This window comes from Acomys minous, assembly GCF_964271855.1.
Source record: "Acomys minous genome assembly, chromosome: 13".
In the NCBI taxonomy this organism is placed as follows: domain Eukaryota; kingdom Metazoa; phylum Chordata; class Mammalia; order Rodentia; family Muridae; genus Acomys; species Acomys minous.
Genome location: NC_140495.1, coordinates 96430770 through 96446772, shown reverse-complemented (window position 1 = coordinate 96446772; position 16003 = coordinate 96430770). Strand labels below are relative to the sequence as shown.

Sequence of the window (16003 nt, the reverse complement as noted above, 5' to 3'; positions counted from 1 at the left end):
GGGCTGCGGCGCCCGCTAGGAGCTCGCACTCCTGGCGAAAGCCAAACCCCGGTCCACCGTCTGGGAGCTGCGAGACCCGGCGATGAGCAGAGACAGGGTTCCCCTCCCGGGCTCCCCCGCCTCCTCCCGCAGGAACACGGGGCTTCCTCATCGTCCCAGTGTCTCCTGGTCTCCCGGGATCCCAACCCCAGCCCATCATCGCCACGGAGGTTCGGTGGGGAGGCAGCTACAGGTGGGGGCGCTCACCTGCTCAGGATCGGGGCTCCCCGTGCCCACTGGAGACGAGGTGCCAGACCAGGCCATGCTATAGAGACCCCCGCGCTCCTCCTCCCAGGAACTCGGCTAGGCGCCCGGGTCCGCGTTTCCTCACCCCCTAATCCAGGAACTTCACCCCCGGGAGGCAAGGGGGCAAAAAGTTGAGCCACGGCTCAGGAACGCGCAGCGCCGCCCCGCGCCGTCTCCTCCCCCAGCCGGGCGCCACCAGGTGCTGCGCGGTCTGCTCGCGAGGGGCGGGCCAGCCAGGTGGAGGCGCGGCGACCCGTCCAGCCCGCTGCCGCCCGAGCATGCCCAGTGCGGAGTCCGCCGCAGGGTCCCCTGGACACCAAGGACCCATTAGCTTTGAGAGAGCTCGGGGCGTTGGAGGAATGTTTGGGAGCAGAGCAAGGGCCAGTGAACACCCCGCCCAACTCGGGCGGACTGAATCTCAATAGCATTCCCACCATGCTAGCAATATCTTCCCTAGTGATGGACTGGCGCTTGTCTGAATTTAACAGGCCCGTCAGCAATGTAGCTTTCACTTATACTGTTCACTTTAGAATATAAAATCCTCGGGACAACGGTAACTACAGACACACCCCTCAGAGTCAGAATTTCAACCTCGGGTCCACGCCATGTGAGGACCACTCAGCGCTCCGACGACTCGGGTTAGATACTCAGAGGAGCCCCTGCCCCCGAGTGGGAGGCAGGGCTGAGCCCTACTTGGCCAGGACGCCGAGAGCGGGATCTCGGAGTGTCCTCCTTTCTAGGAGGTCAGACAACAAGGGACAGCTGGCTGTCCTGGCCACAGGGAAACCCAGTAGAACTTATCCTGGTGGGTAGGCGTCGGAGCAGGAAAGCACCTATACTAGCTGGGTGTCTCTCCAAGGGAGTACCTCTCCCAGCGTTCACACCAATCATCGTGAGGGACCCAGGCAGAAATGTGTCTCTTCGCTTCCTGATTCAGTTCTGGCTGTAAAGATAAAAGTTTTCTCTCAACCAGTGGCTAGAATCCTTTTTATCCAGGGAGTCAAGCACCTGGAGTCTAAGTAGAATGGAAACATTGCTTTCATTGTTCGCGTTCATTGTTTATTGTTACCGTTGCTTGCTTTCTTTTTTCTTTTTTCTTTTTTTCTGGTAAGTGAAAGTGATAGGGATCCGAAGTGTCCCTGTTAAGCAGTTACATAGGGGTAAAACACGGATTGGTTGGTTTGTTTCTGTTGTTGTTTAGTTTAGTTTTTTTTTTTTTTTTTTTTTTTTTTTTTTTTTTAAGGAGAGTAACAATTCAGGTGAGGCTAAACTAAAACAAAATTCTCAAGTTTGTAGCATTTGATGAAGTGGGGAAAACAATACTTTTGCCAACTAGCGATAAAGCTCCGTAATTACACCCGAACCAGAGAACCCTGCAGGGGACTTTGCTGAGACTCTGATCCCCTCCAAAACAAAGACAGTATTTGTGGGACCTTCCTTAGCTGTGTGTCCACCATCTCTGCTGAGCCTCTAGACCAACGGGTCTCAACCTTCCTAATGCTGTGACCCTTTAATACAATTCCTCATGTTGTGGTGTCCCCCAACCATACAATGTTTTGCGTTGGTACTCAATAACTGCAATTTTGCTACTGTTATGACACGTTATGTAAATATCTGATGTGCACGATATCTGATGTGCATCCCCTATGGAAGGGTCTTTCACCACCCCTCCCCCAAAAGGGGTCTAGACCCATAGGGCGAGAACCACCGCTCAAGCCTATGTTATTTCATTTGTACCTAGAAGAATCCATGTGAGACAGACAGCACAGTCTGGAAACCTAGTCTCAGAAATATTGTTTTCAGATTTTAGCAAGCCATGATATGGTAGATTTAACGTTAGGTTCTGTGTGCTACATGTGGGGAAGGAAGGTGTTTTCAACTTTCCAAAAGAACCTGTTTGTCCACCCAAGGCCAATGACCACTGCTGTCATTACAGCACCATGTCATGCCTCGCACATTAAGGTCCATGAAGGCAAGGACACTGTCTTGTCTCACCAGCTGAGCTGGAATGGATGCTTTAAACCCTCAGCCACTGGATGTGGGAAGCTGAACATACAGGTGAACGTAAGCCCAGCAAGAACACAGGTATTTTACAAATCAGCACACTAGCAGTGACTCAGCCACCATCAGTGCCTGCAGCAATCAGAAAGACAATAGAGAAATTGAAGGGGACAAAGAGGGGACAGGAAGATAATCCAAGAAGCAGCCCCTGGGAGACTCCAGAAAGGGGTGTTTTCCTGCAGAGCCTTTTTCTAGTCTGTTTACCAGGTACCTGTTTCTGAGAAATGCTGTGTTTGGGGATGCGCAAGACTCTTTCCCTCCTCTAGAGGCAGGCTGTATTGCACCTGTAAAAGCAAGCAGCCAGGAGTCTGGCTATTGCTTGAAACATTATAATTGAAACATACATGGTGGCTCAAGCTGGTTGTCTCAGAGCTCTGGAGGCTGAACTGAAAAGTCCAAGGCCTGCAGAGTGAGAGACTGCATGCCTCCTCCAAAAAAAAAAGGGGGGGAGGGGGCACGAAGCTAAACCACAAACCTTTGCATCCAGCCTGTGACACTCTCTAATGTTGACCAGCTCTGTTCCTGCTATCATGGCCAAATATCATAAAAGATCAGTAGTGGACACTGACAAGGCAGTCCTGCCCCTGTTTGACCATGGACCATGCTGTTGGAGGATGGTCTGATGTATGATGCTAATTAGTAAAAAGCCATCACACCTGGGCAGGGCAGATGAGATAGGTGTGGCTAAGGTTCCATGGGTTAAATGAAAGAGAAGCACATAGCCAGCGTCGATAGAGACTTGGACCAGATGAAAAACATTAGCAAGTACTAGCAAGTACGTGGGATTATGGATGGGAGGCAGCTTGATAGAAATTATTAGACACAGATGGCATAGGATTGGGGATACCTGCCCCGCTATGGGAAGTAGTTTTAGAGGACTGATATCTGCCCTGCCCCAGGTTAACTAAGGCTATTTTGAAATATAACAGGTGTATGCGTCTTGATTGATTGCTAGCGTGTTATACTGCCTTAATAATAAGTATAGGTCAAATAATAAACAATTATTAGGCCCTACTGGTAGTTTAATCACAACACCATGCCTCTGCCCTTCCTCCGCTAATGATGCTGGGCACCCCAATCATGGTTGGCTGGTTGGCCACATGCATAAGGGATATTCCAGACTACACAGGGATGTACCCTCTCCTTACTCAACTCCTGGGATCTGGGCTTCCGTGTGTCTTCTTGCTCACACCATGCTTTGTCTGTGATCCTTTTTGTGGACTCTATCCCTAGGCCTCTTTTTGCTACTTATGTTTGAGACTGTCTCACAGGGCTGGCCTTGAACTCACTATGTACCTTAGCCTGGCTTTGAACTTAAGGCCATCCTATGGCCTCGACTTCCCAAGTACTGGGATTCAGGTGTGAGACACCATGTGTGGTGTGCTTTACATTTTATAATGCACTGAGTTCTATCTGCAGTTTCTCTCTCTCTCTCTCTCTCTTTCTGTCTCTCCTTCCCTTCTTCCCTTTGTCCTTCTGTACTGTGCCCCTATCTACACACACTGCTTGCCATGCTTTACAAGCAGTGACTTTGTGCCAGGTCATATACCAGTTGGCACGGACTCCTCACCTGTCCCCTTGGCAACTACAGTAGCTTCTGAATTTTGGGTACTGAATCTGTTCCGTGCTCGAATACTGTAAATTTTCCCCCTAAACGTCAAGTCAACTCACAAGAAGAAGTCATCGCGGTTGAGCTTTCTGGTCGACCCTTTCCATGCTGTGGGAGAAATAGCTCCCCCCAAATGCTCTTTCTCTGCTTTCTCCACAGAATCTGGATTGTTCTGTGCCTGCCTCTCTTCTCCATCTCTCCTCCCTATCTCATCTCAGACACTCCACCCCCAGCCATCCTGACTGCCTTGCTGTCTGCCAAGGTCTACCCACTGGAAAAGCCCCTCTCGCTGCCTGTCATTTTCCCCCTGCCTCAGCTTCTCTCTCCGTCTAATGCCAACTATTGCACACACACACAGAGACACACACCGGAAAACATCGGATGGCTTAGGAACAGGGGATTAAACAAAACCTAGTTATATCTAATCATTTCCGTTCCTTTTCACCCTGTCACCATCACCCAGACAGCTAGTGTCTTGGGCAGGTTTCTATAAACCTTTTAGTCACTGGCTGGGTTTCTTTTATATTAAGAAACGAAGGCCTTGGGCAAAATGAAGAAGGTGGGGAAAAAAAAAGAAATTTGGAACAATAGTTTGTCTTTAACCTGTATTCAGTTAAGTAAGAATGCTTTCCCCTTTCTGCCAGATCGCTGCCATCATGGACAGGAGCCACATGCAGCCCATAAAGCTGGCTAGGGTAACCAAAGTGCTGGGCAGGACCAGTTTGCAGGGACAGTGCACGCGGGTGCACGTGGAATTTGTGGATGACACGAGCCAGTCTATCATCCGAAATGTCAAAGGCCCCATTTGAGAGGGTGATGTGCTCACCCTATTGAAGTCAGAAAGAGAGGCTCAGAGGCTGCACTGACCCTGCTGCTAGCTCCTGGATATCCACCACTTAACCCATGGGATGACCTGCAACTGCTAAATAAAGCATTTGTATTAAAAAAAAAAAAAAAGAATGCTTTCCCATTAATATAGTAAGCCTGATAGGATGCATACTCTTGTAATCCCAATTCTTGGAAAGAGTATTGAGTTAGAGGCCAGCCTGGGCTATTTAAGAGTCTGTTTCAAGCAAGAAACACACACACACACACACACACACACACACACACACACACACACACACGAGCCAATAGCAAGTTCAAAGCTAGGCTGGGCTTTATAATGTGAGCTTATGTTTTAAAAATACATATTTATATATATTATTAAATATATTTAGTGTTATGTTATGTAGATGTGTGTGTGTGTGTGTGTGTGCGTGTATGTGTGTGTGTGTTGGCTGTTAAGAGCATTTACTACTCTTGCAGAGGACCAGAGATCAGATCCCAGCACCCACACAGGGGCCACCATAACTCCCTGTAACTCCAGCTTGAGGGATCTAACAGCCTCTTCTGACCTCTGAGGGAGCCTTCAGGCACATGTGTATGCCCCTCCCAAAAATACGTACACATGAATAAAAGTATAAATAAAATATTTTTAAAGGTGTGGGGGTGGGGTGTCAGGCAAGTAAAATAGCTCAGTGGCTAAAGGTGCTTGCTGTGAAAGACAGACAACCTAAGTTTGATCCACAGAGGCCACGGTAAGATAGAGGAAAGAACGGACTCCGCAAAGTGCTCCTCTGACCTATACACTTGTGCCATGGGATGTGTGTGCCCACATACATATGACTCACACATTAATAGTAATAAAATACAATTTATAAATATTTATTTTTCAAGACAGGATTTCTCTGTGTAGCCCTGGCTGCCCTGGAACTCACTCTGTAGATCAGGCTATCCTCAAACTCAAAGATCTGCCTGCCCCTGCCTTCAAAGTACTGGGATTAAAGGTCTGTCTCACCACTGCCTGGCGATTATAAATAATTTTAAAAGGTAGATTAAGTCAAAATATGCAGTGCTTGCTATGCAGGAATATAACAGAAACCATGAAATGACAGCTTCTAGCACAAGCCTGGAGTGCTCTAAGATTCGCTCGCTGTCTCTCACGGCATCTTTTCCCCCCTCCTTTCTCACTTTCTCTCTACTTTCCATCATTCATCAAACCCTGTTCTTAGTGTATAATTATGGTGGGGGCTGTGAACTCAGATACACAAAAGGTTAACACATCGCTATCGCCTTCCCTCTTATATCCAGCCTCGCTAGAGAGACAGATATGAAACCGATTATTGGACAGTGAGAAGTCTGGTGCGCATGCAAGATATAGTGTCACTCAGAGAGGGCACAGCTGCGAGTGAGGCAAGGCTATCGGGTTTCGACCTTGGCAATCTGTCCTGGAGAGCCAGGCCAAGTTCCTAACCATGCCTTTCATTTGCTCAGCAAGCCTCTATCAAGTGAGACGATGTACTATGTCCTGGGAATTTGGACAAGCAAAAGGCATGCTTGAAGTGTTAAGATTATTTGAAGGTGACTCAGACCAGTAAGGCAGTGGACATCAAAAATGAAAAGGCCCCAAAATTGTGCCATGTGAAAAGGACCCCAAGCATTAAATGCACTGAGGGCAGGCAACTGTGCTTACAATTCAGAAGTGCACACAGTGCAGAAATTGTATGTCATACAACCCTTGGAAGGACAAAAAGAATGTAAGGTCATATCCCATCATTAAAACATGAGTATCACACTAAGGCTACAAATAGCCTCTAACCAATTTGGAAAAAACTCTCTCTCTCTCTCTCTCTCTCTCTCTCTCTCTCTCTCTCTCTCTCTCTCTCTCTCTCTCTCCCTACCTCCCTATCTACCTATCTATAGATAGATAGATAGATAGATAGATAGATAGATAGATAGAGATAGAGATGTATCTTAGGGTTTCTACTGCTCAATGAAATACCATGAGCAAAAGCAACTTGAGGAACAAAGGGTTTAGTCAGCTTACACTGCCATATTGTTGTTCATCATTGAAGGAGATTAGGACAGGAACTCAAACAAGGCAGGAACCTGGAGGCAGGAGCTGATGCAGAGGCCATGGAGAAAGTGGTGTTTACTGACTTGCTTCCCGTGGCTTGCTCAGCCTGCTTCTTATTGCACCCAGAACCACCAGCCTAGGGATAGAGCCACCCACAAAGGGCTGGGAATCCGCTTATCCATCACTAAGTAAGAAAATGTCCTACAGGCTGATCTTATGGAGCCATCTTCTTCACTCACATTCCCTCCTCTCAGATGACCTTAGCTTGTGTCAAATCAACACAGAAATACCCGGCTCAATATATTAGATTTCTCAATCCCATAAAAATGTTTCAAGACACACTCTGTAATGACCATACTCACATTGTCTTTGAATAAATGAGGAGTGCCAAAGAGCCCCACCAACCAAACAGGGCTCTGGAAGGCTCTTCCTTGGGGTGCTCAGAGGGGGCTGAGTTAATTTTCATCTCTGTCCCTTAACCAGCTTCCTGTGTTTTCAATTTGAGGCAGTTTCCTCTATGATTAGACTCTAGTGATGCTGCAGGAATCTCCTACCTGGCCATCAGCAAGAGGGAACGCTGACTTCTCACGCAGAATTTATGACTCTCCCATAGACTAGGAGAACAAGAGTTACTGCTGAGATCTTCAGTGCTGGGATTCTTTCGTAAGTGCAGGAAGATGGCTAGTGAGCCCATGGCTGTCTGTAAAGCAAGCAAGAGCTAGGAAAGTGTTTCTTAAGTAGATGAGAGATAGTTTTCTACCTCTGAGCAATGGGACCTTGATCGTATGTGAATACGTCTCTTAAAGTGTAAATTTATGTGGGAAACCAGCTCTCAAAGCGCAAAGTTCAACCAAACATTTTCTCTCTGGTGGTTTTCAGCCTTGCCCTCAATTGTGGTCTCAACTGGGTAGAAACTCCTAGATACCCAGTGAAGACGATAGCTGTTTTGTTTTGTTTTGTTTTGTTTTTATCAAGGTCAGGCAGAAAGAGGGCACAACATTTTATTTATTGAGTTAGCTTAGCAATTCCATGTACAATATGATTACATCATGTAAATATGATTAATTTGGATGTCTGTTTTTATTTCTTCATTCCTTATGTTCCTTAGAGTGAAAGGAAATAGTGGTTAGTCTGGCATCATCTGTGGAATGACAAACACTGCCTGTCTCAACATATTTGTGATAACTAATTGTTGACCAGAAAAACAAAATAAAACAAGCCTAACCACAACATAGTTTGTAAAACAGAATTATAAGCCTTAAAAACATTTTTCATGTTTATTTATTTGTGTACGCACACACAAGTGTGTGTGTGTGTGTGTGTGTGTGTGTGTGTGTGTGTGTGTGTGTGTGTGTACACTTGCATGCAAACAGGCCAAGGAAAATATAGAGGTCAAAAGATAACTTGTAGGAGTCTGTTCTTTCTTTCCATCATGAGACTTGAACTCAGGTCATCAGGCTTGGCTGCAAGCACTTATACATGCTGAGTCATTTTGTTAGCCCAGAATAATAAGCATGATATGGTTATAGAAAAGGTAAAAAGAGCAGCAGAGTTAAGACTACTTTATCTCCAGGTTTGTTTTTTGTTTGTTTGTTTGTTTGTTTTTGTTTTTGTTTTTTGTCACTCTTCACTTCTTATGGGCTATGTTCTGAAATGTCAAAAGCATACATAAAGAGGTAGTAATAGCAACAGCACAGATAACACTAATGCTCAAAAATACACAGAAAATTGGCACAAAGTAAAACTAATTAGCGATGGGAAATGTATTGGTAACTCTCCTAGTTACTTTACAATTAGTTGCTGAGACAAAATACCTTGACAAAAGCAACTTAAGGGAGTGTTGGAGGTCTGTCTGATGCTATGTATCTAGCCACTTACTTTAAAAACACTGGCTGGAAAGATCTAGTTGCTGCCCAGAACCTTGCCTCCCTGATTGGCTGAATAAAAGGCCTACAGCTGGGCAAGGCAACCCAGAAGGTTCTGAGCACAGAGAACCTCGGGAGACAGAGGCAGACTGACAGGAGGAAGAAGGAGGAAACTCACCATGGCATAGGAAAGAGCCACGTGGGCCCAGAGGAGGAGCTCTGAAGTCCCTCAGGAAAGAAATGGCCCAGACGAGCAACCTTAGCAAGTACTTTGGGATCGTGGATGGCAGGTAGCTCAAATAGAAACGGTTACAAACATGTGACATGGATGGGGGCCTGGGATGTAAATGGAAATAGCTTAGGAGGTAATATCTGCCTTGCCCCAGGTGAAAATGGACTCTTCTAGAATACATCAGGCGTCTGTGTCTTTATTGATTGTAAAAGCGGGTTAGATGTTGTCACCATAATAATTACATGCCTAATAATAAACACTTATTAGGCTATACCTTAAACTAGCAGCAACAAGGGAGGAAGGGTTGATGATTCAAGTTCATAGTTCAAAGGGAATATAGTGCATTACAGCGTGGAGGGTAGGGCAGTGGGAGCATGGGGCCAGCTAGTCCTGCTCTGAAAGCAGAGAGAGGACAGGGGTGGAGGTAGGCTGGGATGACAGGCGTGCACCACCCGCCAGGCCCAGCGTCTGGACACATTCCAGATACACATGGGAGAGCTGACATAGATATCGATAATATAGCTACAGGTGTACATGAGATAGTTGGCATAGATATGTTTTCTGGCAAACAGCAACTAAAGTTCTAACAAAGTCAGTATTCATTGCAACGTTTCCTTGTACAGGTAGAGGTACAGCGTCACTAGGTACAGCGTCACTAGGTACAGCGTCACTAGGTACAGCATCAATAGGTACAGCATCAATAGGTAGTGTCACCGGGACGAGAACCCCTCCTTTCTTTATGATTCCAAGACACTCACACAAAACAGCATGGGTCAGACCTCCAAGGCTTTCCCTCGAGAAAAGTGTTAAATCTAATGGCCATGAATGCCAGGGCTGCACTATCATAACAAAGTTCCAGGCCTGCCATACACTAAATGCTAAAGGGACACTTGGTCCCTGTAAAGACAGCTTGTATTTCTTTATGGCTTCTATAGTCTATTGACTCTTTTGTTTTCTTTTCCACTGTTAATTTTATTACTCTGGATTTATACAGATAGAGATGATTGCTTACGAAGTTTATCATTATTGTTGTTGTTATTATTATTATTATTATTATTATTATTATTATTATTATTATTTTGTTTTTTTGAGACAGGGTTTCTCTGTGTAGCCTTGGCTGTCCTGGACTCACTTTGTAGACCAGGCTGGCCTCAAACTCACAGAGACCCACCTGCCTCTGCCTCCCCAGTGCTGGGATTTAAGGCGTTTGCCACCATGCCTGGCAAGGAATTATTGATGAACATTCTATTGTTGGTTTCCACAAGTGATATTTGAAGTTTACTTTAAAAAACACTTTCTTCTTCTTCTTCTTCTTCTTCTTCTTCTTCTTCTTCTTCTTCTTCTTCTTCTTCTTCTTCTTCCTCATCCTCCTCTTCTTCTTCCTCCCCTTCCTCCTCCTTCTCCTACTCCTAATCCTTTTCCTCTTCCTTCTTCTTTTAGACATACAACCTAGGCAACCTTGAACTTTCTTTCTTTCTTTCTTTTTTCTTTCTTTCTTTCTTTTTTTTTTTTTTGAGACAGGGTTTCTCTGTGTAGCCTTGGCTGTCCTAGACTCACTTTGTAGACCAGGCTGGCCTCGAACTCACATCAATCCACCTGCCTCTGCCTCCCGAGTGCTGGGATTAAAGGCCTGTGCCACTACGCCCAGCAGACCTTGAACTTTCTGTACATTTAGCTGGCCTAGACTAGCCTTGAACTCTTCATCCTCCTACCTTCTGAGCTCTGGATTATAGGCCTGAGCCATCACACTTGACGCCAATGCTTCTCGGCATTTGAGGTTTTGTGGGTTTTTCCTTTTCAGTTATCATGTAGCCCAGGCTGCCTGGCGTGGACCACCATGTCAGGAAGCCCTCTGTGGTTTTGCTTGTGGTTTTTCTCATTGTCCTTCCCAATGAAAGGAGAAGTGAGGTCTATTTCTCCAATGGACAATGACTGTGGGTGATGATCATAGCTAAGGACCAGCCTTCTTCTTGGGTTTGTTTAGGCAATGAATCCCGAGTGTGACAGGACAGAAGGAAGTGACCAGCAGTAAAACAACATATGACTGGGGATGGTGACACCATAAAGCGAACTCCAGAAGACTGCAGTGCCGTTAGGGTGAGAGCAGGAGCGGTGTCACCCAGTATAACAAAGAGACCAGAGGACAAAGCCCCTTGCTTCCCACAGACTCAGAACCCGGGGGAAGTGAACAAGGAAAAGATAGCAGCCATACAGAAAGGCTATTTGAGGAGGAACCTGTCAGATAGCCATAGAAACTTTTTAAGGTGATTTAAAAAAAAAAACAAAAAACAAAAAACAAAATCAAAAACAAAAAACAACAACAAAAAATGAAGAGCCTCTGGTTGGAGGCTGCCTAAAGTACGGTTTCACCATGGCGGGGTGCCCAATCCTGTGGGAGAAATCCTTTCTTCTCTGCAATCAAGGTCCACAATATGAAGAGAGAATGTGGCATTCCATAAGTTTCTCAGATTCTCATGGGACACGGATGAAGAAATACAGTTCTAGCCAGAGGCTGTGTCCCTCTGGACACATTTGGCGATGACAACAGCTCACTATGTGGCTCAGACCCATTTTACAAGCAGAGCTGGTCTTGAGTTCCTGCTTTCTCCCAAGTACAGGAACTGCTGGCACATGGCACCATGCCTGGCTCTTTTCCTTTCCTTTCCTTTCCTTTCCTTTCCTTTCCTTTCCTTTCCTTTCCTTTCCTTTCCTTTCCTTCCCTTCCCTTCCTTTCCCTTCCCTTCCCTTCCCTTCCCTTCCCTTCCCTTCCCTTCCCTTCCCTTCCCTTCCCTTCCCTTCCTTTCCTTTCCTTTCCTTTCCTTTCCTTTCCTTTCCTTTCCTAAGGCAGAGCCTTACTTTGTAGCCCAGGCTAGCCTGAAAGTCATGATCTCCTGCTTGCACCTCCCAAGTGCTGGGATGACAGGAATGCACCACCCACCAGAGCCAGCTCCTAGAGACCTTCCAGATTTTCTCACAAGCTGTAGGGTTCTTACTGGAATCTAGTGAGCTACAGTGGGCAATGCTCAGAACAGACTGTGAGGACTGTCCAGCATCACACACCTGAGAAAAAGCATATATAATCATATCGTGAGGCTCAACTAAGCCCCAGGAGGACAGATATCACATGATTTCCCTCACCTGTGGTTCCTAGACTTTATAGAGATACATAAAGTCATATATAAACAACTTATAGCACCCTAATTTCTTTTTCTTGTTGCTTTGCTAAAACACTCAGGTGGGGAAGCAACTTAAAGAAGAAAGGGTTTATTTTTACCTCACAGTTCAAGGAACAACAGTCCATCGTGGTGGGAAGCGAAGCAGCAGGCACTTGAAGCAGCTGCTCACATCCACAGCCAGGAGAGATGACCACTTGTGGTGAAGGTCACGCTCTCCATTTCTACAGGCTGGGATTCCTGCCCTCAGGATGATCTGCACACGGTTTAAGGTGGATTTTCCCACATCAGCTAATGTAACTGAAATAATCCCTCACAGGCATGCCTGTGGCCCTATTTTCTATTTGGCATTTAACAGTAATCATCACAGTGTAATGAAACTAAAGCTGGCTAGGGGGACACAGAAAAGGAGACTGGGAAGGGAAAAGTGTGCATATGAGGAATAAGGGAGAATATATTCCCATAATACAACATACACCTGCATGAAAACTTGAAATAAAATGTTAAAAATTACCCAGCTCCCAACAGCAGTAGTACTGAGGGCAGGAAGCCGAGGTGAGTGGCCTGTCCCAATAGCAACGTGTCGCTCATGTCTGACATATTCTTCCTAGTGACTTTCTTTTGCACAGGCAGCCCAGCCTGTATCTTTGATTATCCAGACAGAAAGAGATGAAGGGGGAATTTAAGGTGTGTGTGTGTGTGTGTGTGTGTGTGTGTGTGTGTGTGTGTGTGTGTGTGTGTCGGGGGTGAGAACGGTGACAGAGTAAAGCAAAGCCAAAGAAATAGATCAGATGCACATGTCCCATTAACTGTCAGGACATGGTGCCCTAACCCTGGCCATCCTACCACCTTATCCCACCCTGTTAACAGGATAGAGGTGATGTTTTGTGGACTCTTCAAGCCCACACCTCTAGTCCCTTGAGGGGCGAGGCCAGAAAACACACACAGTTTAGGGATGGGAAATGTATTATCTTTCAGCCAGGCTGAACATCAAATACAAATTATATCCATCCTGAACCGCCGGTGTGTTTCATCAGTTAACCGGGGAAAGCAAACCTACTCATTAGGAAGCAAACCTGTAATGAACTTCACCATGACCTTGAATGATGAGAGATCCCTGGGCTTAGTGTTTTTGCACTTAACCTGTGCCAAGAACGTATTGTTGTAGTAAACACAAAGCTCCATCAGCTTCCTGCCTGCAACCGCCCAAGGCTAGAGGCTGTTTAAAGAACAGGGGCCCAAAACCAATCGCTAAAGGTATAGCGAGGTGCTTCTCAACTGGCTTGGGGTTGCAGATCAGCTATTTACATTATGATCCGTAACAGTAGCAAGATTACAGTTATAAATTTGCAACAAAATAACTTTATGGTGGGGGTGGGGGGAGGGGGGGTAGGTCACCACAACATGAAATAGTAAAGGGTGGCAGAATTAAGAAGGTTGAAAACTACTGATATAGAGAAGATACAAACTCTGATACCCTTCCCCCAAGTCATTCATACTTAAAGCAGGACTGAGACAGGTAGGGACACAGTGGGGCAGTGGCTCACTTAGTTCGGTAGTGGTAACGCAAAATGTTCTTTGAATGTAAAATACAACTTTTTTGGGGGGGCGGGGATACTGCGTTTTGTCTGCTCCTCTAAGTAGGCTTGAGTAACATAACCCTTTCTTTAAATATCACCCAGCATGTAATTACTTTCCAAGTATTCCCTCTCCTCTCATGAGAAAAGTGGTCAAGGTAAAGAAATTTAGATTATGGGGCTAAAGATGTAGCCCAGTTGAATGCCTGCTTGTCTAGCATGTATGAGGCCCTGGGTGCGTGCATAAGCTGTGTATGATGGTATGTATTTGTTATCCCACAATGTGGGAGATAGAAGAGGATCAGGAGTTTGAGGATCAATATATATGTATATTGTATGTGTGTGTGTGTGTGTATATATATATATATATAATATATATATACATATTGTCTATTATTAGGCCCTGAGTTCATTTCCCCAACAAGAAATTTTAGGTACATGCCTGGAACTCCACTGATGGGGAGGCAGAGGCAGGTAGATCCAAGGGGGTCTCATGGCCAGCCAGTTTGGCCTGGCTCAAAGAGCAAGCTCCAGGTCTAGTGAGAGAGGACTCTGTCTCACATAACAAGGTGGAGCACAATAGTGGAAGACACCTGATGTCAGTCTCTGGCCTCCACACATGTATGCATGAGCACACACACACACACACACACACACACACACACACCTGTTACACACACACAGACCATATACAAAACTATCTTCGGTTATGGCTCCCAATGTGCAAGGTAAAGTTAAAGCAGGTTTTGTTCTTATTCTTAAAGGTGTTTATTTGACTAGAAGCTGCCTCTCAGGACACCGTGACACAGGCAGCACTGTCAGCATGTTCTATGATGCTACCGTGGTTCTGGCGTCTCAGGACTCTGAAAGATGAGTTCCGGCTTGCAAACTCCCCTTGTGTGTAGACAATATTTTAGAATCAGAAAAAAGAGAAACATGCCATTAGTATATAATTATATATGTGCATAAATATATATCTACTTGGTCTGGAAATAATGATGAAAGTTCTAGTGTTTTCTCCATTTAAAGAAAACATCCTCTGAAGCTTGTTGAGTTTTTTAGCCAGCCCCTGGACAGTGATTCTTGAGGGCGCAGCTCCAACTCTGCTTACAGCCAGTTCCTCAACATGTGATGGAAATTCCTCCATGAGGCCACCAGGAGAAAAGGGCCATGTCGGCAATTACTGCAATTATTGCTCAGCCTGTCAGAAAGCAAGCCTGACCTGTAGCAGATTTAATTCTCCACGACAGATAACTGCTTCCATTGTCTCTGATCTTGCACACTCACTCACATAGGCTTGCCCTTGTGCACATACACAGCTACTCACTTCTCTTTGTGTGCTTTCTACATCCTCATTTTCTGGGTTATTTTTAATTGACTCATCCACATTGAAATGGCTATGACTCTTACCAGAGAACTATTTTCTCAAAATGATGAAGTCAGTTTTTTTTTTCAAGTTCCTGATGTAGAAAGTGTGGCCTGCACACACTCTTCGCCATGTAATCGGCCAGTATCTTTAGCTTCCATATTCCTATTTCTTATTTTATGGTTGAAAAGATTTCTTTATTCTGTCTGTCTGTCTGTCTGTCTGTCTCTGTGTCTCTGTCTGTCTCTCCCCGTCTGTGTGTGTGTGTGTGTGTATGTGTGTTTGTGTGTGTGTGTGTGTGTGTGTGTGAGAGAGAGAGAGAGAGAGAGAGAGAGAGAGAGAGAGAGAGAGAGAGAGAGAGGGAGGGAGGGAGGGAGGGAGGGAGGGAGGGAGAAAGAGATGGGGGAGAGAGAAGAGAAAGTGTACACATGAAATGGTGAGTACAGAGCATAGAGGACACCAGGAAAGACAGAGCGACTTCTCCAGAGTTGGCTCTCTTCTTCCTGTTTGCTTTGAGAGAGGCTTTCTCTTGTTTCTGCCACCACACTGCTGCATACACAAGCTTCCAACTGACTCTCCTGCTTGTTGAAAGTGTCCAGCGATTACAGCTGGGGAGCCGAGCTATCTGACTTTTTACATAGGCTCTAGGGGCCAAATTCAGGTTGTTAATCTTGTGCCATCTCCCTGCCCTCATTTGTCCTTCAAATTTCAACCAGTCAGTGCCACGCCCTCTGGGAAGACTTCTAGAACTGTTGTTAGAGTTCTCTCTCTCTCTCTCTCTCTCTCTCTCTCTCTCTCTCTCTCTCTCTGTCTCTCTCTCTGTCTCTCTCTCTGTCTCTCTGTCTCTCTCTCTCTGTCTCTCTGTCTCTGTCTCTCTCTCTCTCTCTCTCTCTCTGAGATGCCTGGGGGCCTGAGCACTGCTCTATTGCTTGCATA

At 45.7% G+C, this 16003-nt stretch overlaps 1 protein-coding gene across 1 annotated transcript in view; it reads right to left on the bottom strand.

Annotated features, from left to right (window-relative positions):
- Positions 1-481, bottom strand: part of ANK3 (ankyrin 3) — a 590040-nt gene extending 589559 nt beyond the window's left edge. The window contains exon 1 of the mRNA XM_084753955.1: positions 247-481. Within this exon, the coding sequence (XP_084610081.1) occupies positions 247-303 (57 nt within the window). The 5' untranslated portion in view covers positions 304-481. The remainder of the gene's footprint in view (positions 1-246) is intronic.
- Positions 482-16003: the final 15522 nt, after the last annotated feature.